This window comes from Seriola lalandi, unplaced genomic scaffold (genome assembly GCF_002814215.2).
Source record: "Seriola lalandi dorsalis isolate HSWRI2012SDOR001 ecotype SW California unplaced genomic scaffold, Sedor1 jcf7180002054948, whole genome shotgun sequence".
Lineage (NCBI taxonomy): Eukaryota > Metazoa > Chordata > Actinopteri > Carangiformes > Carangidae > Seriola > Seriola lalandi.
This window is the reverse complement of record NW_019525499.1, coordinates 1,259,026-1,286,401: the sequence shown is the minus strand read 5'-3', so window position 1 is coordinate 1,286,401 and position 27,376 is coordinate 1,259,026. Positions and strand designations below refer to the sequence as shown.

The 27,376-nt window shown below is 39.5% G+C and overlaps 1 protein-coding gene across 26 annotated transcripts in view; it reads left to right on the top strand.

Moving 5' to 3' along the window:
• Nucleotides 1-26,817, top strand: part of camk2g2 (calcium/calmodulin-dependent protein kinase (CaM kinase) II gamma 2) — a 65,349-nt gene extending 38,532 nt beyond the window's left edge. The window contains exons 7-23 of one of the 26 annotated variants that reach the window (XM_087170451.1): nucleotides 823-925; nucleotides 1,429-1,512; nucleotides 1,599-1,693; nucleotides 4,333-4,455; nucleotides 4,940-5,023; nucleotides 5,151-5,193; nucleotides 6,220-6,279; nucleotides 9,580-9,620; nucleotides 13,900-13,980; nucleotides 16,030-16,074; nucleotides 17,764-17,809; nucleotides 19,060-19,164; nucleotides 19,599-19,730; nucleotides 20,433-20,508; nucleotides 20,789-20,883; nucleotides 21,581-21,832; nucleotides 22,712-26,817. In XM_087170451.1, the coding sequence (XP_087026577.1) occupies nucleotides 823-925; nucleotides 1,429-1,512; nucleotides 1,599-1,693; nucleotides 4,333-4,455; nucleotides 4,940-5,023; nucleotides 5,151-5,193; nucleotides 6,220-6,279; nucleotides 9,580-9,620; nucleotides 13,900-13,980; nucleotides 16,030-16,074; nucleotides 17,764-17,809; nucleotides 19,060-19,164; nucleotides 19,599-19,730; nucleotides 20,433-20,508; nucleotides 20,789-20,883; nucleotides 21,581-21,813 (1,446 nt within the window). In that variant the 3' untranslated portion in view covers nucleotides 21,814-21,832; nucleotides 22,712-26,817. Of the gene's footprint in view, nucleotides 1-822; nucleotides 926-1,428; nucleotides 1,513-1,598; nucleotides 1,694-4,332; nucleotides 4,456-4,939; nucleotides 5,024-5,150; nucleotides 5,194-6,219; nucleotides 6,280-9,579; nucleotides 9,621-10,486; nucleotides 10,520-13,899; nucleotides 13,981-16,029; nucleotides 16,075-17,763; nucleotides 17,819-19,059; nucleotides 19,165-19,598; nucleotides 19,731-20,432; nucleotides 20,509-20,788; nucleotides 20,884-21,580; nucleotides 21,833-22,711 lie in introns of all 26 variants that reach the window. The other 25 variants (XM_023394464.2, XM_087170453.1, XM_087170455.1 and 22 more) reach the window with 25 other exon arrangements.
• The last annotated feature ends 559 nt before the right edge of the window (nucleotides 26,818-27,376 follow it).

The following is a 27,376-nucleotide window of genomic DNA, read 5'->3' as shown; positions in this document are numbered from 1 at the left end:
GGGAGTGTGGTTCATAGGGCATGCAACTGGTTCAGGGAAAACCAACAAACTCAAGGACCTTCTCGCTATGAGGCAACAGTGCTTACCCCTGTCATCCTACAAAGAAGAAGAAAAAAAGGCCAGCCCTGAGCTCTATCTTATGAAGAAAAACCTAAAACAAGTAAATCTGAAACAGCTGTGCAGCTATAGTAAGTAACTGACCTCACATCAGATTACACTTGACCTGACCTGTTATCTCAGTTTCTTCTCCCTAAGTGAGAGCAGCTCGGATGTAAGGAGATGCAAATGAGGAAAGCGAGAAAGCAGTTTAGACAACAGTTAGCATGCTCATGTGCTCATCTTTGCCAAGTCCCGACTTCTTGCATGATTGTGTGATCAGAAGAACAAGTGTCAAAATACTTTGTTAAACCCAATGACAGCTGACTGAAGAGGTCTTTTTTTTGGGGGGGAGAAGCCTTTGTCGCCTTGCTTGACCGATTCATGCGTCATTACTGCTGTAGATGTCATTGTGCTCCTGCAGCTCATCCCGTCACGCAGACAGATAGGACATTTCCGGAAGGAGGGTACAGGCTTATCTCTTTTGCCCTTGATTAAATGTATAAAGATAAATTCAGCAACTTGTTCTTATTAAATGATTTTGACTTTTTTTTTCGGACTAAAATAAAAAATAATGAAAAATGTTATGTCATCGCTTGTGTCTCTTCTAACTCGTCGTGTGTATTTTTTTTTAACATTTTACAAAAAAGATTCATGGACAAAGAAATGTTGGACGCAGTGATTAGTTCTGACCTGAGTGAAAACATGTTTGTCTCTGTGTTGTAGCCGGAGAACCTGCTCCTGGCCAGTAAGATGAAGGGAGCAGCTGTGAAGCTTGCAGACTTTGGTCTGGCCATCGAGGTGCAGGGCGACCAACAGGCATGGTTTGGTAAGAAATCACACTCTATGAACACTTGGGATTTTTAACCCTATTATCTGTGTTGTTTCCACGCTGTTTACTTTCAGCCAGAACACCAATCCATCATTGCTTGAGGAAATAAAGTATTAAATTAATAGCTTGCTAGTTAGCTAAGTACATTATGATAATAATATGCTGTATTTTGTGTTACAAGGGAAAATTAATAAGTAAGAACAAGTCAAGGTGCTAAAATAATCAAAATGATTTCTACAGGGAAATAGATACCAGACACATTTGTGTGTGTGTTGAGAACAGTTAAAATTATTGCATTTTATCAACTATGTGTATGTTTGAAGTTATATTACAGTATTACTGTGAATATTAGTTCTACATTCAAAACATAAAATAAATAGGATATTACTGAAATGTGTGAGGAAAGGTGAGGAGGGTAGAGATGAGGAGAAGTGTTGAGATAAAGTCAATATTCTCATTTGTCTGTCCAAAACACACTGAAAATGTTTGTATGTTTGCAGGTTTTGCGGGAACTCCAGGGTATCTGTCCCCAGAGGTGTTGAGAAAGGACCCGTACGGCAAGCCAGTGGACATATGGGCATGTGGTCAGTTTGCCAGATGGATAATATGGATGTATGCTGTTGCTATCATATGCTCACTAATATTAATTTGGATTGTGTGTGTGTGTCAGGTGTGATCCTGTACATCTTATTGGTGGGCTACCCTCCCTTCTGGGACGAGGACCAACACAAACTGTACCAACAAATCAAGGCCGGTGCATATGACGTGAGTTCTTCTCCCTCATGTTTTTTGTAGTCACCTTCCCCGACATGCGTGCCTGTGAGCTGCAGCTGTGTTGTTGCAACACTTCAATGCAGTTATCATGACAAAAAATCTTACATTGTGCAACATGAAAAGCCAGCGTGGTTACTGGCCATGGTGAGTGGACAGAGAATACAGTATCACTATGACTCAATGCTTGTTTTATGTTTAGATGATTGTTACAAATCCCGCTTGCTAATAACGGGGTGAAAAAACATCCTGGAATTTCCTGTAGCTGCAACAGCTCACATGGTAAATTCAGTGTAATGGTACATTTCCACAACACTAATACCATCAGTACAACAATATGGTTATGTTATACTCACCACTCTGCTGCTCCAGGTTTTTCTGAGTCAGTTTAACTGAAATTATGTAAAGTAGGCTGCCAGACTTTTAATGTGAAAATACTGGAGGAAGTGTTTCATTCATGGTAGCGTAAGATCATTTGGGGAAAAAGGAAAAATGGAGTGCCTGACATGACTCTCGCTCTGGAAATGTACATTGTACAGAATTTATCAAGACACCAGGTAAAACATGGAGGAAGTTTTGAGTTTGCTTTAACTGGGGAACAGAGGAAATTAGAAATAAAGGCCTGGTTCCCCCTGCCGCTTGAGGTAGATAAAGGCCACTTGAGAATTTGTGGAAGTCATTTGATCTATTATTAATGTAAAAACATTAATCAGTGCAGCTTTAATAAATGCCCCAGCTCATATTTGCAGGCTCATCCCAGGCTGGCTGACTGTGCATGTATTTTGCTAATTTTCAGTACATGGATCCATGAAGACGAGGGTCAAAGTCCGTAGAGTCTGTTAGAGAGCTCCATCTGCGTTCATCAAACTTGAATTCTAATAAATAATCTGTGTTTCCTGTTTGAAATGTAATTCATGTGAATTAGCAAGCCTCAACACGAGTCCTGCAGGACACTTTCAGTTCAAGTCTCATCAAATAACACACTCTGAATTTTGTTGCGCAAGTCATTTAGAAATTAAATTCTAGTTTTTAATTGCTTTCTACTTGTTATTGTATAATTTTCATCTTCACCGCTGTAGAAAAAAAAGTGAGACGCTGTGAGAGCGCAATAGGCTTATTTATCAGATCTTGTCATAGTCCTCTGGGAGATAGGAATTTATTACCCGTATTAATTTCCATAATTGGAAGCAACCACATCTAATGAATGTGCATAATATGAACACTGATATGAACTGACTGTGACACGCACTTGTAATATTGTTCACTTTGTGAATGTCAACATTGTCATGCAGATACCTTGAATCTCATTTTTTTGTGTTTTTCCATGTTGTCAGTAATTGACAGCTGACATTTAAATGTTTGAAACAAATGTCTTGCTTTGGTTTTCGATAATAAACACGTTTTCTGGCACTTCCTGCTACTTGGATGGAGGGATGAGGGTGGTGGGTATGGCTGACTACGCTGACTTTGAAAACTCCATCTGTCACAACTGAACTACTTTGTGCGTTGACTTATTCAGCACAGTTTGAAAATCACTAATTTCCTTCAACATAAAATCATCAATGAATTATTTATTTATTTTATTTTATTTTATTTTATTTTGTTTCATAGCATAGTAGAAAGAAAGATAAAATCATTGCTCAATTCAATATATGATGTTTTTCTTTTGTTCTACAATGAAAGAAAAGAAAGTAAAACAAAAAGTAACAATTAAGCTACTGAGCTGTACAACGCATTGCTCACGTGTGTGAGTTGACAGATGCAATCTGCTTGTATTCAGTGCCTGGTTTACTAAATATCATAAAATGATAAAATAATCTGTATCATAATTATTACTACATTGGGAAGTATTTCGGTGGAGATGGTGTTGATATGGATGTTAACACTGAGGTGATTACAGCTAAATGCACTCAAGAAAGAAAAGTTCAGTTGCAGCCTGTAGTAGTTTTACAGCTCAATAATGGTCAAGTTTGAGTTTAATGAACGCACGCCGTAACTCTTCTTCCAACACTCGTTTGCGTTGTAGTAAGCAGATATTGTGTTCATTGCCTTAATCGCCTCATTTTGTGTCTAATATTTGGTTTTCGTTATCTGCAAGTCTGTATTTATTTAATACGCTTTTCTTTTCAACACCGCAACCCTCCCTCCTCCTCTGTCTTTACACCTTCTCTCTCCAGAGGCAGAGTTTAGTAAATTCAGCAAAATACATAAGCAGCCTCTGTTAACATGTCTCCTGTTATGATTTGCGAGATCTTCCCCTAAATGAATATACAACGAGGAGAGAGATGCACCTGACAAACACTCACACAGATGACACAGTGTGACTCTAGATCGCTGCATCTGTTTGTTTGTTTGTTTGTTTGTTTGTTTGTTTGTTTGTTTGTGTCTGCAGATGTAGTTGTAAAATACCACTTCTTCTGATAGCCGATCCTGTGATGTCTGCCTTACTCTCAAGTGTTTTCGCCCATTTTGTATTTTGCAGATGCAGGACTCTTTAGGGTCTGTAAATATTAAATACTTCTTCATTAGATGACGATGTTACAATTTGAAATAAAAAAAAAAAGCTTAAAAGAAAGCATATTAACAGTAATATACATTCTCAACATTTCTTCCTCTTTATCTCCCTCTTTCAGTTTCCCTCTCCAGAGTGGGACACAGTGACCCCTGAGGCCAAGAATCTGATCAATCAGATGTTAACGATCAACCCTGCCAAGAGGATCACTGCCGACCAGGCCCTCAAGCATCCATGGGTCTGCGTAAGTCACACTTTGACATCAAAAGAAAGTGGTCATGCAAGCTTCAAACAAATGATGTCACACATTTTTCACTATCTCTCTCATTAAGCAGTCATTCATTGACTAAGTATTGGAATACCTTGGCAGGACACCATGGCCAGGAGCTCTCACTCACATTCCCAGAGATAAATTGTGAAATATGTTAAGCAGTTCATTTTTGGCACACAGCTGTTCAAAACAAGAACACAATTTGGTCCAGTAGCCTAGTTTTAAAATCGTATACTGCTAAACACAGAGACCTACTTTATATACCACAACAGAAGAGAATGAAACATCTTTATGTAAATTTCTGAACTAATGAGATGAACACAGGACATAAATCAGGGTTCCTTTTCATTTATAATCAGCTATATGATATAAAGCAACACCTTACCACCTACATTTCCATGGTATAACACTGAAGTTGGATTTATCTACAGTGTTGTTTCCTGTCCTCTACATACAGCAACGCTCCACTGTGGCCTCCATGATGCACCGTCAAGAGACTGTGGAGTGTCTCCGCAAGTTCAACGCCAGGAGGAAACTTAAAGTGAGTGTGGACACACACACACACACACACACACACACACACACACACACTCACACACACACACACACACACACACACACACACACACATCCATAAAACAAATCCTTATAATTTTTTGTCTCTGTAGGGAGCTATCCTCACAACGATGCTGGTGTCCAGGAACTTCTCAGGTGAGCTTGAGCAGTAATTCTAATAACACATCACACCTCAAGAGACAACAGTTTGATGTAGCCCATAGACTTAAAACAGAGTCCAGTGTTGTTGATGTTGAATACGTATATAAATGAACCCATACAAAGAAGCATCAGGAATTGTGACAAAAAACACGTCTGTTTTATAATGATTTCTAAAGAAATTTCAGTTTGAAGTTGTATGCACACTTTTTGTTCCTGATCTGATCTCTGATTTCTCTTAGAGGCCAAATGATTAGTTTCGCTGCTGTTCTGCTACTGTACTTCCTGTCTGCGATCTTTTATTTTTTAATTTCTTAACCTGAAACCAATTCCCTCGACCACACATTTTTATTCCAGTTGAAATTTACTTGTCAGCCTTGTCTGCAAGTTTGTTTTCGCACTTCAGGGGTTTGGCTTGGATTTCCTCCTTGTAAGCAGTTTGATCACTGAAACACAGGGCACTTTTGATTGAACACCCAATTTGTGGGCTGGACGATGGCTTAGCAAGCTAATGCATTAATGCTACTGGCCCTGTGTTTTTATGCTTTCATGTAAGTAAAGTAGCTCTTGTGGATAATGGCCTACTGCTTTCCACTGGTCAAGATTGATCTAGACTGGATAAGGCGGACGGGCCGGACCTCTGAATTGCTTTATACATAAATGTAGGCGTGTTTATCAAGTGAATGTCCATGGAAATAAGATTAACAATTTCAGAGTGGAGGTATTTTAGTGCTGAGAAGATTTTCCCGTCGGTTGCTTCACTTTAATCTAATAACAAAAGGAAATTGGTAACCAAAGAACTCTTTATCTTTAAAGTTAAACTGTCATGAATGGTGAACAGCTCACAGGATGTGTTTGCCTGCTTGATACAGACACTTTTGGGGAACGTCATGTTTTGCCATCCTTGTCTAAAACTCTAAAGTTTATCAACTTAAAGAAACCAAGAGAGAAAATGGCCTTCAGGCTTTAGTAAGGTTCTTGTCCCACCGGTGGCGCCACATTGAATCCCTCTCTGTCCAATAGTGGGACGGCAGCATACCAGCCCTGCCGCTACCACCAGCACGGCCGCTATGGCACAGGAAGGTACGTCTACTAGAGGGGGTGTTGGAGTCGGGCACTGCCAACTTTGTACTTGAGCTATTGGCATGTGGCCTGGGCTGCTTGAACCCCTCCACCTGCTGCCTGCTGCCTGCACACTGATGGACCACCTTTTGAATGGTCGTCATTGCACTGGGTCATCGTATTAACGCACACAAACATGTAAATGGAAACCATAAAGAGAAGCTCAGCTCATAACCTTTCTGTGCTGCTGCGTGTCCTGATGCTCTAATGAACAGAGCTCCTCTCCAGGACTGGCTATTTAATTTCCTGTTTTGACCACAACGGCCATTTAACTGACACCCAGCATGACCCTTTGACCTCATTCCAGCGACTGCAGCTGCCACCGAGCCAAGTTGTGTTTACACTTCTCTGCATTAAGACAACTGGTGCAGGCTGCATATCTTTCCCTCTGCAGCATAACCATTTTAACCTTTTTATATTACGAACATATATAGACACGCCAGCAATCAACCTTCGTAACACTCCAAGTTTTGCCTCCTTTGAATTGGTTTGTATCCACAGTACGTGGCTGATGCCCAGTCGATGCCTGCCTGTGCTCGCTGCAACCTTTCCTCCGCATGGCTCTGGCACTAACAGCCAGCCAAGCATGTTTATGAGCGTACAGAAATGTATGCCAACCTGCATGGGAAGCTGGATAAACAGAATGCAGTGTCCTTTGTTATCTCCTTTTCTTTGTCTCCTCTCTCCTGCCTGCTCTGTTGTTTTTGTGTGAACAGACAAAAGCACAAAAAACCTAATGCCGCCAGTATGCTTCAGACAACTTGCATGTCAGATCATCAAACAGTGTCTGAAACTGCCCCCCCCCTCACTAAACAGGCCCATTTTACCCACCACGGGCCTCTTTAGTGTGGCATACTTTGCAAACAGTTTACACGGTGCTATATACATCAATTGTAAATATTATAACAAATAATATAAAATGTATTTAATTGTTTTATTTATTATTTAAATGATAAAATGAAAAACAAAACATCATTATACAGTAAAACGTCATTAATGGAAAAGTCCTCTTTCATGGAAATAAATATTCCTTTTCTCCTTTTTCTGACAACATTGACATTAACGCCTCTTTGACTAATTGAGATGTTGTGCAACAAGATTTCGTTGCATCATTCCTCTTTATAGAGCCCTTGTGTCCTGTGGTACAGACTTAAAGAGAACAGATGTCTCATCTATGTAGGCTATATTTTACCACCTGGGCCCTGTATCATATAAATGATATTTTTTTAATGTAATATAGCTCTTAATGGCAACTTGAGATTTTTGTATACTGTCAGTTTTAAAACCGACAATCCAAGAAGCACACACCGTCCTCACATTGTCGAAAACTGTGCCCTGTTATCCCTGTTTGAGCATGATGGTCCATAACAGCATTCAACACTTTTGACTTCAGACACGCTCGGTCGACATGCCATGCAGCCCAGTTTGTTTGAAGCATACTGAACCATTTACAGGTAAATGTCAGTCACGTGACGGGGCAGGCTGCTTGCTTAATGGACATTCATACAGGAATCACGATTCGATCAGGTGGATGCTGCACTCACATGTTGTCAATAACGGATTTCTTTTTGTGCTTGATTCCAACTGTTACATTTCTTCATTGACTGAGTAAGATTAAGTGTTGCAGTGTTACAGAGAGGATGTCCTGAACATAAAGTTTTTCTGCTCACGTTACCTTAAGTGTTGGGAATGCACTCCCTCCTCTGTACTTTGTAAGACAAAGACTTTGAAGTGGATGCTGCATGCCAGACATGTTGATGAGCCACTGTCATCGCATGAACGCACCACCCGTGTGAAAATGATTAAAGAATGTGTTGTAACGTAAAGTGAAAAACTGACAGGTGTTTCCAGTTCAGATGTTAACATGCAGATATTAAACACATTAATGTTTTGTTGCCCTCTTCATCGCCCTCCTTCCTACTTTGTTCATGGAAGGTAAGGGGGTACCATTGGGATCTGATGGTGTTTATACATTAAGAGTGTGTCCGTGTTTAGTTTTAGTCTAATGTAGTTTAGGTTCAGAAAGTATGAAGCCACTTTAATCGCACTTCATTGTGCTTTAGATTTCATTTTAATGGATAAAATTGCCATTTGTCTACACGCGGTAAGCCATAATGACAAAGTGAAAATTTGGCTTTGTTTATCCTTGTGATGTGTCTAGAAATTAAATTAATTGGACATAGTTTAGAAAGGCACACACTTGTGTCTATAAGGTCTATAAGGGTTGAAATACTTTTGTTAATTAGAGATTTCAGTTTTTAATGTTTTCACTTTGTCATTGTGGGTTATTGAATCTAAACTGATGGGCAGAAATGGCATTTTTATCCATTTAAAATAACATCTAAAACATATGTGCAAAAAGTGAAGGGGTCTGAACACTTTCTGAAGTGACTGTACTTTTGTGTGTGTGCATGCATGTGGACATTTTTATTCAGTTTCCTGATAGTTGTTGTGTGTTGGTGCCATTTGTAGGACTTGCCTCAGTCATTTCTTTTTCTTGTTATAACTGGTCAAGTTTTCAGGTGCATGCACATGATATTAGGTCAGTGTGGTTAATGTAGGCTAACAGACAGTTTCACTTTATATAACCTGGTTTGTGTTTGTCACATACGGGACATATATGTCAAGTTGTTTTTCCTTTTCTACCTGCCTCTTTTCACAAAGTTGTTCTAGCACTAGTGGTTCAGTTGACGAGTGTTTTCAATAGATTATATTTTCCTTGGTAACACATTGATTTCAGTAAGGACCACAAACAACTGGTTGTTTTGCAAGAAGCACCTCACTGGTTCAGAAGTACCTGGCAGGAAACTGTGGGAGTTGCGGGTGTTTTTGTGCCAGCAACTGTATATTTAGGCAAAAAGTTAAAAGAATAAAGGATTAATAAACCCTCAGGGTGCATACCTACTCCAATAATTTAAATTTTAATAAGAGGAAAGATTTCCAAATTTTCAGTCTGGGTTTTCCATTTTCCAAGTTTGATTTTCATTTTTCAATTTGCTGCAATATCAATTTTTCTTTTAAACATTTATTTTGCCTGATTATCCCCTGTAGTGGAGAATATATATGTTTGGGAGGGATTGTCCCTCAGACATTGATTCCACTCTTAGAAATATATTACTGTGAGGTGATAAACCTTTCCTGAACCATCTTTAGTTTTTGTTTGTCCTGCTGACTGAGTGATCTCAACCACGTGTCTGTTTGTTGGACAATTACTTCTGTGTGACTGTGTCTTAAACCCCCTTTTCTCTCTCTCTCTTTCAGCTTGCAAAACCTTACTAAACAAAAAGTCGGACGGTGTGAAGGTAAGTTCTCTGACCCATTGGGGTTTTATTGACTTCACTGTTTCTGTCTTTCTTACTCTTCCTATCTTCTCCTGTCTCCCTTTTGGTCTGTCACCCTAACTACTCTGTAATAACATATATCTGTGATATTTATGAGCATATGGAAAAGCAGTATGTTCTTTACGTAGGATTACCTTTGTGTTCTGGTGCTCTGTAGTTTTTCTAAGGTTTATTAAATGTGATTTAAAGATTTTTGTGGCTTAGTGAAAGAGATTGATCTTAAAAATCAAGAAGTTGCTCGATCATGTTCATGAGTTAGTAGTTGAAGGTGGGGCACAGGTATGAAGATTGAAGATTATGGTGAAAGTAAGGGACCTAATAAAGAACAATGGACTTTTAAAATGCTGTTTGTTTTTTACCACCAGTTTGTTTCTGTGATTCACAGCGATTCGAGCCACCATCATGTCGTGGTGCTCATTTTGTTTTGATGGACAGTCAGCGTCAATGCATGCAGTGAAGCGCCATGATCAACAAGAGTCAAAATAAAATTCCAATTACATACAGTAACTTAAACAATAACTAACCCCAGCCCTCCAAAAGAAAATACATTATACAAATAAACTGCACAACCAGTGATTTAAATCTTTCAATTCTCCTTTAAAAATGAACTCCCTGTATTGTTTTTGCAGCTGATACTTTTTTTTTCTGAAGCCCTCTTAGTCTCCCTTTGTCTCATCTTTGTTCCTGTGTAAGCTTGTGCAGTTGTTTTCTTTTTCTCTCTTTCTGGGATCAATCTGGCAGCTTCACTTTTTTACTATTTTGATTAGTTCCTTGTTTCCCGATGACCCCTTATTTTTTTCCTCCTCCTCTCCATTGCTGTCTGTCAGAAAAGGAAGTCCAGCTCGAGTGTTTGTTTGATGGTGAGATCGGCTCTGTCATTTTCATTCATTTCTCATTCTTTGTCGCTCTCGTCTTGTTTCCGAGTCTTTTTCCCCCTCTAGTCCTCCCCTCGCTCTCGACTTTTCTTTTTTTTTTCTTCTTCTTCTTTTGGGCAGAGATGCTTGAGGCGTTGTGTATGAAAGTTTTCGTCTTGTCCGATTTGTGTTGGATTGCGCAGCTTCATCCAACATCTCTGCATCCCCTTCTGCCATAAGCGCCACCAAAACCATTTGAACTCCTGACAAGTCACAAATACACACACACAAACACACACACTCACTCATCCCCTTCCAGTTATCCTTGTCTGACCCATCTGCCTATGAATAAATCAGGCATTCTGACCCTGACCATCATAGGAGATTTAACCACTATGAACATCAATATATAGTCATTGTCCTTTTTTCCGTCATGGTATATTTATTGTACTGTCATTATTTTTCATTTGAGTGATTTTTCTTTCCCCCTCTTCCTAAAAATAAAACAGCTGTCTTGGTCACCTGCAGATAATCACCTCCATTTAAATCGAGACATTTCGGGCATAACAGACTTAAGATCACACTGTATATTAAAAGTGTTGCTTATGAAGTAATGAAATAAAATAACATTAAAATTATAAATATATAAATCAGCAGTAGTGCCTTTAAATTCCCATAATTTCTCTTATTACTGTTTTGAAGTTGACACGGTTCAGTTTGTCAAACGATGGGGGATAATTCTCGCCAGAAACAATAAACAATAGAGTTATGATTATGAGATACTGACTCGTGTATATAAAATAATAAAGCAAAAATATATTGTTTTTTTAAGACTATTTTAGTATTTTCAGTAGTAAAATTGTACTTCTACACTTCATCAAAACTCTTGCTAAAAATACAGGCCTATACATAATGTTGTTGGGTATCAGGATGTGTTTTTTAGATACCTTACTTTGAGAAATACAAACACAATTTTCTACCCTTTTTTTTATATTTAACAAAAGAAGCTAATCCTCTCAAATGTTAAAACAACCATACAGAAACTTTACCTGACTGACACATTTCAGCTGACACTAAAAAGTATTTAAGTTTGATACCGAGCTCTGCTAAACTCTTTCATTTATAAATAACATGCTACTCTGAACATTTCAATTCTGGTAAACACTGTGCAATACTGAATAATTATCAGGTATGTATGTGTGTCAGTTGGTAGAAAACAGAATGCGTTTGTAGGTTTTTTGAATCAATAGAAATAACAAAAGGGAACAAGCAAATCTCTTCAAACATAATTCCAAAGTTTGAAAAAGCTGCAAATCTACCTTAATTTCTCTACCAGCCAGTGGAAGATGGGTGAACTGTAGTTTTCCCATGTCTCAGTGTTGCACATTAGTTTTTCTGTTAGAAGATGTTCCTAGTCAGCCGCAGAGACTGCCAAAATACTTTTTATGGTCACACTGGGGCATTCGCTCATCTCAGAGTTGTAGAAAAACAGCAGGAAAACCTCCCAGCATTTTTGCTCTTAACCTTTTATTGACGTAATCCTTTCGTCCACACCTCTTTAAATTCCTGGGAATACTGATTTACATTCAAGAAGCCTCTCTTTCCCCTCCAGTTTGCTTGAGGCTGAAGGGAGAGTCCAGCTCAAACTTTGTTTTCTTATTAACATTACACACGCTAGCTACAATCTGTAGCTACACCTCTGCTGTGTAGCTGAAACACTATGCAGGCTCGCAGGTTTCAAAAAATGAGGATCAAAATGAGCAATGAAGCAATAAAAAATTTAAGGGATACTCCAAGAATTTAGTTTTACACTTCCATGAAGCTGGTAGACTCACAAGAAAAACAATAATGATCAAAATCAAAGCAGCAGAGGCTGCACTAGATCCTACATTTCCCAAAATGCGACCAATAACATCTTTTTGTGAGGATTTCCAGGTGAAAATTTGTAGTCTCCAATCCTAAACTGAGAAATAACAGTGACGTCCTCTGGGTCACTTTTTTCAAACCTGAGTTACAGAGGAGACAATACAACTGTTGTTATACACAGGCTGAGTTGTACACACCATCACCAGTTATTTAGATTTACTAAAACACATTGTAAATACACCTCAATCACTTCAGGTGTACTTAAAATGTATGACTTTCATTATATCCTTATGATCCTGACAGTAAACTTGTTCTTTATGCTTTTTATATTGTGGCTCAGCAGGGTGCTCGGCTGCACTCACAAGAGAAAAGTTACTTCAGTAAAATATATTGTAATATAGCTGTAGGAGACTGTTGAGACAGTACTTTATCTAACCCAAGATGCAAATGTCACTGAAAATGTGTTTACTTCATATAAGAACAGTCCTGAAACTGCAATGTATCTTTTTTATTGGCGAGCCAACGTTTGATTGAGGTTTGGACCGAGTCGTCAAAATTCAGTCAAAGCAATGAACAGGGTTTGTTCAAGAGAGTGGGGGGGGGGACTAAACGGGTGCAGTAATGCTTCAGTAGATTTGTGGGTCAAATAGGGTTTAGGATTGTCTTCGAGCTGACGTCGCAAAATAACAAAATACAGTACATACCTCCATGCACGCACACACACTCTCCACAATTAGAGAGAAACCTTTCATCAAGGCCTTTCACTGCATGCACAGACCTGGACTGGCAACCATATTTATAAACTTTATCTTCTGAATCTGTTTCATACATTTTGGCTGAGTAGCCACTAATTGCTGGTACTTTTTGTAGATCTAAACTTGTGATTTCCCTCAAAAGTGCTGCGAAAATACTTAAAAATCCGCTCTGAAAGTATGTTCATTGTTTAAAAATGCATGTGCTGACTAACTGTTCTGTATTTTTACTTTTTTTTTTTTAATGTTGTGCATCAACTGCCAAAGTTGTAGACATCTAATGCAGGCTTTCACTGTGGTGCTAGACTCAAAGAGCCCTTTGGTCACTCAATACACAGGTTTATAATAAACAAAACCTTCTCAGTTCAGTGTCAGTTGGAGCAGGACACTTAATCTGTTTCTACAAGTTCCTGATGAACAAAAGAAGAGTCACGTTGAAGATTTAGAAATTATTTTGAAGCTTCGTGCACAACAGACCTACAGGAAAATACAACAACTACTGCCCTTTAAAATGCACAAAGTAGTAAGGTGCAGATGATAGTTACAGATATTCAGATAAATCTCTTTAGTATCGAACTCCTGCATATACGTCCCACTCCCAGATTATGCAGCTTTAAATCTTACTCACTTACAATAGCTGGAACAGTGATATTAGCCATTTAATGGCTCTATTACTGTTTTCCACCTGAGCTTCCCACAGGGTGTTTTTATGGTTTAGAGCCGGTGGGAGCAGTGGGAGTCATTCTGTGTTGTGTTTCTTTGCCCCAGTCGCAGGGAACCAACAGTAAAAACAGTGTAGTAAGCAGCAGCAGCACCAAAGACAGCAGCATGTCATCTTCAGCACCAATGGTACCTCATCTCTATATTTGGTTTCTCTCACCTTGCTTTTATACAGCATCATTTCATTGTTTTCATCTTTTTAATGTTTAGTTCTGTCTCCTCCTCATCATCATTTTGTCACATCCCATGTTGAGTAAAATCTTCGCTGCACTTTGTCCTCTCGCTCGTCCTTCATCATCCTCTGCCTCTCTGCTTCTGTTTTGAACACAAATTGTGGCAGTGGATTTGATGACTTTAGAATTGAACGACTGGTTTGTTCCTTGGAGTGTTTCCCCCGCCTCACGTTTTACCCAGACCTCCTGCAAACACACTCGTGTATATATATATATATATTTACACAGTACACAACATTGACAGGTAGACAAATGACTTTCATTTTGCAGTACAACAGCAGACACTTCAATCAAGTTCTGCTCTGCCACGTCCTGGTGACTCCTCTGTGTTCAACTGTGTCACCTGAGCTTTGTTGATGGTTTGGCTTTGAAGTAGCACAGGGTTATCACAATTTGTTTGAAAGCAGAGCTCGAAAACTCGAAAGGTTGAACCTGTACTACATCAAAAGAAGGGTTAGGGTCACTTTTACACATAGCTCTTCAATATGTAAATTGTGAATGATGAGGACTTCTGGGTAAAACAGGAGCTGGTGTGGATGGGTAATAGAGAGATCACAGTTGTAGGAGGATGCAGCCCCTTTGTTAATATATGTAATGGGATTGAGCCTTATACAAAACATCCAACAGAACTTGAACAAGGCTTTCTCCAGCAAATATAGCAACATGAAACACACTAAAATAATCTCAAGTTAATGAAAGCCAAACATCTCCTCTCACCATTTTGTGCATCAGTAAAGTCGACTGTGTGGCCAGTTGCTTATTTTTATCTTTAGACCCCCACCCCCTTCAGTCTTTGTGTTAACCTAAGCTAACTGGCCACTGTCAGTAGCTCCAAATATACCATGCAGACATGATAGTGGTATCAATCTTCTCATCTAACTCTATGCAAGAACTTCTACATGGCACCGATTACTTTCTACATCATGCCAGTGCTGAATTCTGCACTCCAGCAAAAGCTTATGAGCTACACACCAAACTTGCCAAATTGAGAGCCAGGCATTGAGCTAAGTAAAACATTTCCTCAGACTGGGTAAAATTTTCCAGTCTAAATTTCCCAAAGTCAGGCAGCCTGTAGCTCAGGGGTTAAGTCCATGAACAACAACGGCCTGTCGTGTCTCCACTGTCTGTAATCAAGGCTGAAAATACCCCAAAAATACTTTAATTAACCATAATCAAGTGTGTCATCGACGGGGCTGCATGTTCTAAGTTTGTAGTTTCTGGATGTTGGGTCCAGTGTTGATCGGGATCAGGAACCTGAGTATGTGACTGACTAATCCGCTATAGTGTGGGTTGGTTTTTCAAACACTGTTGTACTTGGAGCTCTTGAATTGCGTTGTGCTGAATGCTTCTGTGGCAGGGTCAAGGTTGAGGATGAGGAGTGGCTATACAAACACACAGTCGCTTGCTTAATGCAGCGTTTGCACCATGTAGGATGGAAAGATTGAAATCTAATTCAGAAATTATTTAATGCCAAATTGGATATGTCAGAGCTTCTCAGTTGTAACTCCGTTATTGAAGTGAAGTAAAGTTATATGTTGTACCTGGTAAATACGATAACTTCCAGTTGACATGAAAATGCCATCAGCACCAACACTCACACTTCCATAAACCTCCAGTGACTCACAGACCCTTCCTCCTCAGTCCTGGCCCTGGGCGGGTGAATATGTGTTTAGCTGTGTTCATGGCTGTTTTCGTGCAATTTTGGAGACTCAAAAATGATTCTTTAGACCACAGTGCTGAATGGGGAACAGACTCACACTGAGTGCCTTGACATCTACAGTCATCTATTTAATCGCCATAAATGCTCCACAGCATTAGTGTGCGCACACGTGTCTATGTTTGTGGTCATGGAATATGTTGATATTTCCTGGCATCTTCCCTGGTGCCCTCCCCCCCTCCACCCGTCCCATCCCTGCATGGTAAAGTGTCTCCTACCTCCCCCCAGGAAGCCCAGACAACTGTTGTACACAACCCAGCTGATGGCACCAAGGTAAGCTGCTCCCTCTGCCACCAGTAGCCACCAGCCACTACTAACACGCGAAGGTAACTCGTGCAGGATTTTCTCTAGATGTACTTCATACATCACTGTCTTGGGGAAAATTTTTTTTTTAACTGTTTATACTTGTGCACCTAATGTAAGCTGGCTTCTGTCAGCATGTGTCATTATCTTGCCTCCTGAATACTAGAGATGATTTCACAGAGAGAGTCGAATCCTGTGAACTCCAAATCTGACATTGCTGACATTTAAATCACTGTGAAGGTGCACCATAATGTAACCACTGGAATAAATATAGACTTTCATTGTATTATTATTATTATTATTATTATCAATTAATAAATTACAAATTATTCGAAAATATAACTTTGCCAGTTAATGATTGTATTTCCTTATTCTGTCTTTAAATGATGAATTAATGCTTGAATGCAAGAGTTGTGAAAATACCTTTTTACAATACAAACTTTGAGCTAATTTCAACCCTGTTGGTTAAAAATTTTGCAGCTTGTACGAGTGGCCACTCAACTGAAACAGCTCTGTTGTCTGTGACAGCAGCCCTAAGGGAAGCTAGAGCTGCAGTCCAGTCCTCTTATCTTGCTGGACCAATCAGCAGCCTTTGACACGGTGAACCAGTGCATCCTGCTATCTGTATTTGGGAAAAGCGCTTTCTTGGTTTGAATCCTATCTCACGGGGCGCTCCTTCAATGTGTCATGGCAAGGACAAACATCCTTATCACATCCCCTCCCCACAGGGGTGCCCCAAGGTTAAGTACTGGGGCCCTTTCCCTTTGCAATATACACCACCTTGTTTGGTCCAATTATCCATTCGCAAGGCTTCTCATATCACTGCTACGCAGATGACGGCCAACTATACCTATTGTTCCCTCCAGATAACCCTATGCTCTCACCATTGTTCTCAGCTTGTACCTAAGACATATCCACATGGATGAAGGAACGCAACCTTTAACTAAACTAAGTGTGAATCTAGGATCTCTAAGACTGAACCAAGGTCGCGAGAAACCTAGAAACTCTGAATTGATGTTGATTAAACAGTCAAAGTATCTAATTATTCCAGTGGTTCCCTTCAGGATTCACACAGCATCAAAGTTGATTTCAGATTTATATAAAAGAGAAAATCCTACACTGTCTTTAACAGCAGCACAGGCACTATATCTTCAAATACTCATGTAAGGCTTTTTACTAAAAGAGAACCAGCCACCACTCGACTTGCACTGTCATGTTAGTATCACTATGAAATGCCCATGCTGTTGCACAATTTTCTTTACATTGACACTTCTCTGACAAATACTTTGCCACACCGGCTTGCTTACTCTTGAGGAGCAGTTACACGCTGACCTGCACTTGCACACTTCCTGTTTAAATTAGCCACAGGATTTCAGATTGCTCACACACTTTATTGCTTTGATGTGTGTGGCTCTTTGCGCTTCCCCTCGCTGCTGTCCTGGCTGGTTTGTGCTCCTGGGAGGGAGTTGTCCACCCGTCCATCTGTCCGTCAGGTTGTCTATGTGTCCATATGGCCTAAGCTTCCCAATCCCATCTCACTTATACAATTTAAAAAAAGTGATTTGCTATTTCTCTTTTCTCCCTTTATCCATCTTTCTCTCGTTCCTGCTCCTCTGTCCATCTCTCCTTTTTTTTGTCTCATCCCTCTCTGTTTGACAGGGCTCCACAGAGAGCTGTAATAACACAGAAGAGGAGGACATGAAAGGTAGGAAAGGTACTTGTCAAACTTTCACCTACTCCGCATGCCTCTTTTTGTTCACTTTGTGTCTGCAGATCAGATAGAAAAATATTATCATAGAGCTCATACTGAATTGCTTCCCTTTATACATGAGGTAATGCATGTTTACTGGGTAGAGGTTTCAGGTAACTGTCAACTACTAAGTCCAGTAAGTTTACTAGTTAGACGACAGATGCTTGTGAGCATCACAGGGAAGACAAATGTGACAAACAGTTTTATATAAACATTGTGCATCTGTGGGGGAAAATACAGTGCTGCTTTCACTGTTGTCTCTGTACAAAGTAACAACATGGTGGTGTAGTGTTAGTTTTCCCATCCTGTTCAGTTGCTGCAGAAACTCAGCAGAATGTGATGATCTGCAAAGGCTCAAATACAGGATCTCTTGAATATGACACATCTAACGCTCACCATTGCCAACCATATGTGGATACCTCAGCCTCATTTTGATTGTTGGTGTGCGTTGGCGTGTATGCCAGCATCACACACCACTTAAGCCTTTAATTAGTCGTCTGCAGCTCGGGGGGTGACACTTCACTGTTTTCAGTTGAATGAATTAGGACAGAGCTACCTTCAGCTTTCCAGAAAAGAGTTAATCCAGTTACTTGAGCAGCTTTCCCTGGGTTTACCAGCACTCAGTCTTATAGTGGATCATCACGGACATGCAATCGAGGGGCTGTTGTTCCTGTTTTCTCTTCTGTCTTTCTGAGGCTGAATGCACTTAGCTGACGTTGCTCTGGATGAAAGTTAAATTAATTTAATGTAACTTCTCTCTTCTTCTTTCAAATACAAACTCACACTGATAGGATGCCTCAGCTCCTCCATGTGCAGCATCAGGGTTTCTAAGATGAAGCACGGGGTTGGCGTGTAGAGTTACAGAGAAGCAAGTGACCAGAGTGTCACATAGCGACAGCACCTACAAGTTTTATGAAGCAAATATATCAAGTATTCACTGGTTCCAGCTTGTCAAATATGATGATTTGCCGCTTTTGTTTTTATGTGAATGAAAATTGAATAGCTCTAGATTTTGGTCAGACAAAACAAGCAATTTGAAGATATCACCTTGGGCTCTGGGAACTTGTGATGGACATTTGATTTTTCATAATTGTTTGGCTTTAAAACGATTAATTATTCCAAATATTATAGATAAACTTATATCTCAGGCTCTCTGCCCATGTACATTTGTTTGTAATTGTGTATTTGTCTTGTGATGGGGGCAGTGGCTGTCAGTGAGACTACTAGTACAGACATTGCAGTGTTAAGCCAGTGCAGCACTACTGAGGAACGGACCCCAACCGTGTCTCCTCATTGCCCAACACCCATCTGTAAGTTGGCAGCATTTTACCTGGTTTAACTCTCAGCTCTGACCTTTCCTTCTATACCCAACACCAGACCTTCAGCATGAAATTTACCCTACAAGCAAAACACTTGATGTTTAAAAGCCTCCACATAAAGGAGAGAAAAATTTGACCTCTTCACTTCCACTCTTCCCACCAACTGACTGCACTAGTTCCCCTCTGCTCTCCTATGCTGCCATCTACTGGCGTCCAGGCCTGGTTGCATATTACTGCTCCTCTTCTGTACTCTCTGGAGGTCATCTAACACTGAGTAGTCTTGATTCTAATTTCCTATAATGACTGCTTGATATACTGTTTGCAGGATAAATAATGTTAAATGCTATGTAAATAGTTGTATACATGGCTTCTGAATTTTGCTAAACATAACTTTATTTCACTGGGATGACTGTACCGGCCTGCAGCTGGTCCCCTGCAGGAAGCTGCTAGCAGCCCCAGAGTTCCTGTAGCTCAGAACAGTCCAGCTCAGAGCTCTTGTCCTGAACCAGAGTCGGCTCTGTCACCCCTCACAGGCAGCAGCGGCAACCTGCAGCAGAGTAAGTGCCAGGCAGGTTGTGCAGTGCTTGTGCAAAAACTCCTGAAGCAGTGTTTATACGGTCTTTGTGTGCCACTTAATGGCAGACGGTCTGAGGACTCGGGGAATCACACTGACTTCTTTTTAAGGCTCTGTGAAAAGTTGCATGCAGGTGTGCAGGCTTTCCAGGCTTCAGTAGCTGCATGTTAGTGAAAAAAAGTACGTTACAGCATATTATCTGGAAATAAATCCTGGTGTGTTTGCAGTTTGTGCTTTTCTGGTGTAGTGTACACCCATTTTCTTGACTTTTGTGCCTCACTCTCATAATTTCCGGTGTATTTGGTGGTGTATATATATAAATAAAAAAAACAGGATTTCTTTATTGGTGGATTTTATTGGTGTGGGTTTGTGTGTGTGCAGTGAAAGCTCTTAGTTTGAGACATTCAAGGACTCACTGGATGTCACACGGAGAGCAGAGTGTGTGGTGTGTTTTGTACAGGCTGACTTCAAATGTCACTGTCATTATTACCAGAGGTGCCACCCATGTGATGAGCTTATTTCAAATGTCAGAGGTTTGCAGCCTTGTAAGGCAGTGAGAGTCAGTGAAAGCATCTGGAGCGGTACTTGAATGTTCAAAATTCAAATGATTTCTGACTGTCTTTAACCTCTTCTGGTTGTCTTCCCCCTCCTCCCCTCTCTTATCTTTCGATCTCACTGTTTCCAGCTCGTAAACAGGAGATAATAAAGATGACAGAGCAGTTGATTGAAGCCATCAACAATGGGGATTTTGAGGCTTACACGTAAGTTTGAATATGCAACTCAAACACACTTCTCTGTGTTCAGTTTTCTGTCTTGTTGAAAACATTTTCTCACCTCTAACACAATGACAATCTTTAATTCTTGTTAAATACACACATTACTTGAAAATGTTCCATAATCTCAGAGCTTCAAATGCCATGTCATCTGTCCTGCATCATTTAGCCTTCGTCATTCTTCACCTGCTCTTCACTTGCAGGGTAAATTCAGAATCAGTAACAGATAAAGCAAATGTTTATTTATGGTTGTGTTTTCTTCTGACAGGAGAATCTGTGACCCTGGACTGACTTCTTTTGAGCCAGAAGCTCTTGGAAACCTGGTGGAGGGGATGGACTTTCACAAGTTCTACTTTGAGAATCGTAAGTGCAGTTTCAGTCTCGCAGTCAATTTAGTTCTCAATTCATCTTTGACTTTAAAGAGCCACTTTGGTCAGGCAGTGTTGTGTAATAATAAAATATAAAGAAACATGTAAAATCCTCATTAAGACAAATTATAGTGGAAAATCCAGATTAATGCCAAACTAAATGATAAAATGGTTGAACGGAGCATCCAGTGACACCTGAGGAAGGTACTGCAGTTTTGCACAAATTAAAGGTTATGTGCTTTGTTGATTTTTCTTACACAACAGTTCCTGTTTGTGCTCAGTGTTTCTTACCAATCAAATAATCACTTTTGAGAAGCTCTCGTCAGTGAATTAGGAAAATGAAAAATGACTATAAAAATCTGTTTAATCTTGATTAATCAACTGATCATTTCATCCCTTTAGAAGTTTTTGATATAGATGTTAATCTCTTTAATACAGAACTTGGTTCAAGTAGAGATTCAAGTTTTTGTCATGTCATGCTGAATTTTTGGAAAATGTGTAAAATGATAATGGGGACATCTATAATGTGATTTTATTCACATTAGCTCCTCCTGCCATTTGAAGCAGCCAACTCATGTTGCCTATGGCAGCTAAAACATGCTAAATGCTCTCAAATCAGGTTACTTAGCTGCACATTGACAATTGACATGTCCATTTACAAACTGCTGACCTGCACATTTCTATCCCCACAGTGCTGAGTAAAAACAGTAAGCCAGTGCACACCACCATACTCAACCCCCACGTCCATCTGATTGGTGAGGACGCTGCCTGCATCGCCTACATCCGCCTGACACAGTACATCGACAGCCAGGGCCGGCCGCGCTCCTGCCAGTCAGAGGAGACACGCGTGTGGCATCGCCGCGACGCCAAATGGCTCAATGTGCACTTCCACTGCTCAGGAGCACCGGCTGCACCCCTGCAGTGAACCGACAACTCAGGCCCAGGTAAGGTGAAAACATGTCACCATGATGAGAGACTGGAGGGTGCAATAACAGTTTTATGCTGCATGCAAGGATTATGGCTGACTTTAACAAACTCTGCACAGGTTACTTGGCTCTTCTGAAGGTTTTTATTGTGTAATAATTTCTTAAAATCATAACACACAGCTTGTAGCCTTGAAACAACAAGCTTTATTGTTATTTCCCCGTCCTCCCTGCTGGGTTCGTCCCTGCTCCAGGGCTTTTCCTGAAGAGTGAGTGTCGGCCTTAAAACTGAGACAACAGACATCTCTCAAGTTCACTGGAGGTGAAACTGTGAATATCGGCGATCTGTAACAAAAAGACAAATGTTCCACAAACATGCTACAGTAGATAATGATTTTATATGCTTCACTTCAGATTAATTTTCTGAACATCGTTTGAAATCCAACTGAAGGGAAATGGAAGGATTTCGGAAAAGCTCGTAAAAGACGAACACACCGATTAATTTATTGTTATGTAAAGGAAGAGTTCAACATTTTGCAACACATGCTTATTTGCTTTCTTTCAGATAATTAGATGAGAAGCTCAGTGTCACTTATGTCTGTGTGTTAAATATCCTTGTTATGTTTTAGTCTGCTGATTTCCAATAGCAGAGCAGGCTTGTATAGCGGGGGGGGCACTGACTATACTAATGATCAAAACCCCACCTCTTCATGAACAGGGGACACTCATCAGGCTGAAACCAGCAATTTACACAGTCTTCGTTGTCAAATCCTGGACAAATTCAAAATGATCTGCAATGCTTCGTACCATCAAGTCTAAGTTAGGATATAAGTTTTTCATTTGGGTGAACTCGCCCTGTTTACAGTTTACACGCTAACCAATCTATTCTTCCTTCTCCAGCTTTGCCTGAACTCTAAAGCTCTTTGGAGCATTTATTCTCCGTGGACGGATTGGTACCTGGATCCTGGCCGGGAAGAGGCTGCTTGGAAAGCTGTAAAAACACAAAAGAGGGGAAATTACATTACAATAAAAAAGCAAAAAAAGCAAAAAAAAAAAAAAAAAAGCATATATCAAAAGCTTGACTGAATGACCGACCAACACCAATCCAGTCCAACCCTAGCTAGATGATGTTGGGGCCCGGCCGATGTCAGCCCCTTCTTGCAGGTGGTGCATGCTTCTGGTGGCAACACAGGGGTGATGCTGTCCTGGTCCTTTTCTCCCATGGCCTTTATTTCCCCATCTTTGTTTAGTCTGCTGTCTGGAAAAGTATTAACATGTTTTTAAAAAAAAATAAAGAGAGAGATATATATATATACATACATACATACATACAACAACAGAAAAACAAGTACACTTCACATACACAGCGAGTTGGGGTTAGGTGGTATAATATGTGGAAAACAAGAAAAAGAGAGCAGCAGAATGTCTACTTTAATAGAAGTATTGTTTGTTTTACAGTTAATAGGTATGTGTAGGTGGGGTGAATGGGAGCAAGTAATATCTACTTAATATCAGAATTTAACACCCATTTTAAGTGTCAGGTTTGAGCACCTGTACACAATGTTTCAAAGGGGTTTAGACCATGTGATATGTTACTGAAGGGACCTTTATTTTTATTTTGTCTTTTTGTATTATGTGTTATTAAGCTGATTGATTTTTATCTCCTTGATGTATTTTGTGTCGAAAAAGAATAATTTTTAATCAAAAGCGGGATTTTATTTAATAGAGTTGTGTATAAATAGATATTTATATTGGGGAAAAAAGGGGAAACATGATTTACTTTCAGGGTATAGGGAGGGGAGTTAAGCATGAGAGTGTGGGTGTTTTTTTTTCTGCTTTGAGGTCCCGAGGTGTAAATACAAACACATACCATGCATGCACATGCACACACCATGCATGCACATGCATACACACAAACACACACGCACACTCAAGGTCCCTGTGCTCCAGCCTTTGGGGTTGAGCCTCTCTTGAGCTTTAGACACAACGTCCAGGCCAGCTCATCCTGAAGTTGCAGAAGGCATCCATCTGTCTACCCTGCAGTGTTTGGAGTAGAACATTAGGAGGCGCCATCGGTCAAAGTCTAAAGCTCCTCACGTCTCTGAACTACCTATTGTGAAAGCACGGACACACCCTCACATCAACTTTTCACTTTTATTTCATCTGGTTTAATGTATTTTTGATGTGAAGCATGATTTATTTGAACTATCTAATGGCCTGTACTGTTTCTGCACAGACACTTAAGACTCGATGCTGTTGTGTTCGCTCTTCTGAGGGAGTGAACCTTTCTGCAACTTCAGGTTACGCTCGCCAGAATCCTTCCCTCTCACCCTACCTCTGCCCCTTTACTTCCATCATTCCTGCCTCTTATACTCTGCACATCTGTTACTCTTGTGACCTTCTCTAACCAGCCCCATTGCTGTCTTAGTAGCACCATACTGTTTGATGATGATGATGATGATGATGTCACCCTTATGCCTGTCTCTTGTTTTGATTGTGTTCTTAAAATTTGTATATTGTCCGTCTTGGCACTATAAAAAGCATGTTAAAAAGGGAATGCAGCTGAGGGATTGGACAAAACAAGGCATCATGGGAAGAGGCTATGTTGCGGGACCTTCGCTGATGGCAATCAAAGGATTTGGTCTCTTTTGTCACAGTTTCTGTTGTAAATGTTGTAGTTGTTTAGTGTTTTGATGTTGATATTTTTATCAGTTGTTTTAGCCAGAACTATAAAAAAGTAGGGGCTGGACTGAATGGAAGCTCAGACTGCCACAACCCTTTTTTTTTTTGTTGTTTTAACTGTGTCCATTATTTCCTTACACACTGATCAATGCACACCGAATGCTGAAATCTTGGGGCAAAAACACTTAATACTCTTCTGTGGCTAATTATATTGAAATTCACAACATCATATAAGCACATGAGATCAATGATTCTCCCTTTGAGGAGGACAAAATATATATCTCTGTGTCAGTGGTTAAATTTTGCAGCACTGTTTTTTCACTGTGTCGTAGAAACTTTGTGAGTGTGTGACTTTGTACCAGCGGAGGGATGAGGCTTGCCGTCCGTCACGTCTGTGCTATGCTGCTCCGTAGTATCTCATGTACTAGGTAGGCTGTTGCTGATGGTCACCTACAAGCAGAAACCACAACGAAGCTTCAAAACATCACATATCATGTCTATGTACGTACACTGACACAGTCAAACAGATTTTTAACAATGTTGTGAATCATATGTGAGCCCTGTCCTACTGTATCAACCGCCTGTGCTTCTTTCTGAGTGCTGTGACATATCTGACATGCCATGAAAACTGTGCCCACCCCACTTTTTGCACCATGATGACAATGCGTTGTAAAACCAGTACTGAAACTATGTGATGTTTTTTATGGCTCTTAGTAGTTCTGTTTGTGCTGTGGGCACTGGCCCAGTTGTCTGTTGATGCCACCAATCTGATAAGATGCTTTTCTTTCATTGTGAGTGTGTATTACCACACAGTCATGGGAATGTTTAAATAAAAGAGTAAGATGCAGGTACACTCAACAGGTTATCTAGAAGGAGGGAAACTGATCTGAGGGAACAAACAGCAGCATACTCAGTTTGCCAAAGTATTTAAACAGTTGGATCAAGTTGAAATCAGCAGTTTTGTTTGACTAACACGAAGCTAAACAGCAGAAATTTTGACATGTTGTAGCAGGAAACCACTGTTGTATAATTGCTGCATTTAAATTATAAACATAAATTCAGTCTTTTGTTTCTCATGCTTCTCAGTAACTTCAGCTTCAAGTTGTTTCTTTGTAGTACTTTGTTGGGTTTTGAGATATCTGCCTCTACATCTGGACAATGGAGGCAAAACACATTTAATTTTTGATGCATTAAAATTCAACAGTAAAGTAGTTCCAAAGAAAACTGTATAACTTGCACGTAAAATCTGGACTGTCTGTACTAGAAGGAAGTGAGAATATGTTTGCAGTTTGTAGTCTGAGTGATCCAGCTGCTGTACAGCCCCTTTGTTACATCAGACATAGCATCAAAACACACATACGAGCTGTGAGTCCATCTTATCTGGATCCTGAATTATTGAAGATGAGGGGAAAAAAGTAACTTTAAATCGAGTTATGAAAATTGCACCACAATTTCAGAGACAGAATTAAATTTCAACATTAATGTTCAGTGGTAATTATTTCACAGTTGATGTTAATTTGCTTGTAAAAGTAAAATTGTTATGGCCTGTCTTTGGTTCCATAGAAGTACTACAGAGTGAACTCCCTGCTTCAGCTGAAGTGTCACTGAGATCCATTGTAAAATAATAGATTACGTTTTAATATAACAGGGTATCAACTTTTAGCTTTGCTGTTGTATATAGGATACGAGACCAAATATAAACTTTACACAGAATTACTTTGGGTAGATGGCACCAACTACCTACAAATCACAGTAGGTGAAGTAGCTTGCTTTCTGTTGTTTTGCTTCATATACATTTTAGTTTTAAACATCCAATTGTTTGAAAAACTGAAAAATGAACTGCATAGTTCAGATACTTTGGCAAATGTCCAAATATGTTAGATTAAAACATTACCTGACTGGAGTGAGGGGACAAAAAGATTCTTGAAACGCTTAAAACAAATGTTGAAAAAGGATCATTAAAACCACAATCTTCAACAGCAACACTATATATGCAGTTTTACAAATGGAAGAAATATGCATGTCTACTTTCTGGTAATTTTTCACTGTTTACTTGATAAAGAAATGGAAATCTATGTTACTTGCATCCTTGAGGTTATGAAATGGCTCTTTCTGAGATATTGAAATCAAGTGATGTTATCTCACATTAAAATGCATAAAAGATTAGTCAAAGCCTTAGCTTGTATGTACCCCTTTATAAGTAAATTTATTGCATTGTAACCTTACACTAAAGGGGCTACATATGTCTATACTCTTTGAGTTTCAGTTGGATGCTGGATTTTTGCATGACCATACAGTTAATAAAAATCATACATTTAAAACTATCAAGTGTCTGTTTGGGTGGTTGTTCTTCATTCTTTGTTATTGGAAAATTCATAGTGTAGTAAGGCATAAAATCGTCAAAAAACGTCATAGATGGCATAAAGTCTTCAAAAAAGTCTTCAAAAAACATCATACCATAGTAAAAGTCAAAAAACATCATAGTATAGTAAGGCATAAAATCGTCATACTATAGTGAGGCATGAAATTGTCAAAAAACGTCATAGTATAGTAAGGTATAAAAATGACAAAAAAAACATCATGCTATAACAAGGCTTAAAAACGCCAAAAAAAGTCATATTATAGTAAGGCATTAATAAGCCAAAAAACGTCATAGTATAGTACAGCATAAAACATCATAGTATAGTAAGGCATAAAAAGTCATAATATAGTAAGGCATAAAAAGTCATAGTATTCTAAGGCATAAAATCATCATAGTATTTTAGGGCATAAAAATGTCATAGTATAGTAAGGCATGAAATCGCTAAAAAAACATCATAGTATATTAGAGCATAAAAACGCCAAAAAACGTCATAATATAGTAAGGCATAAATCGTCATAGTA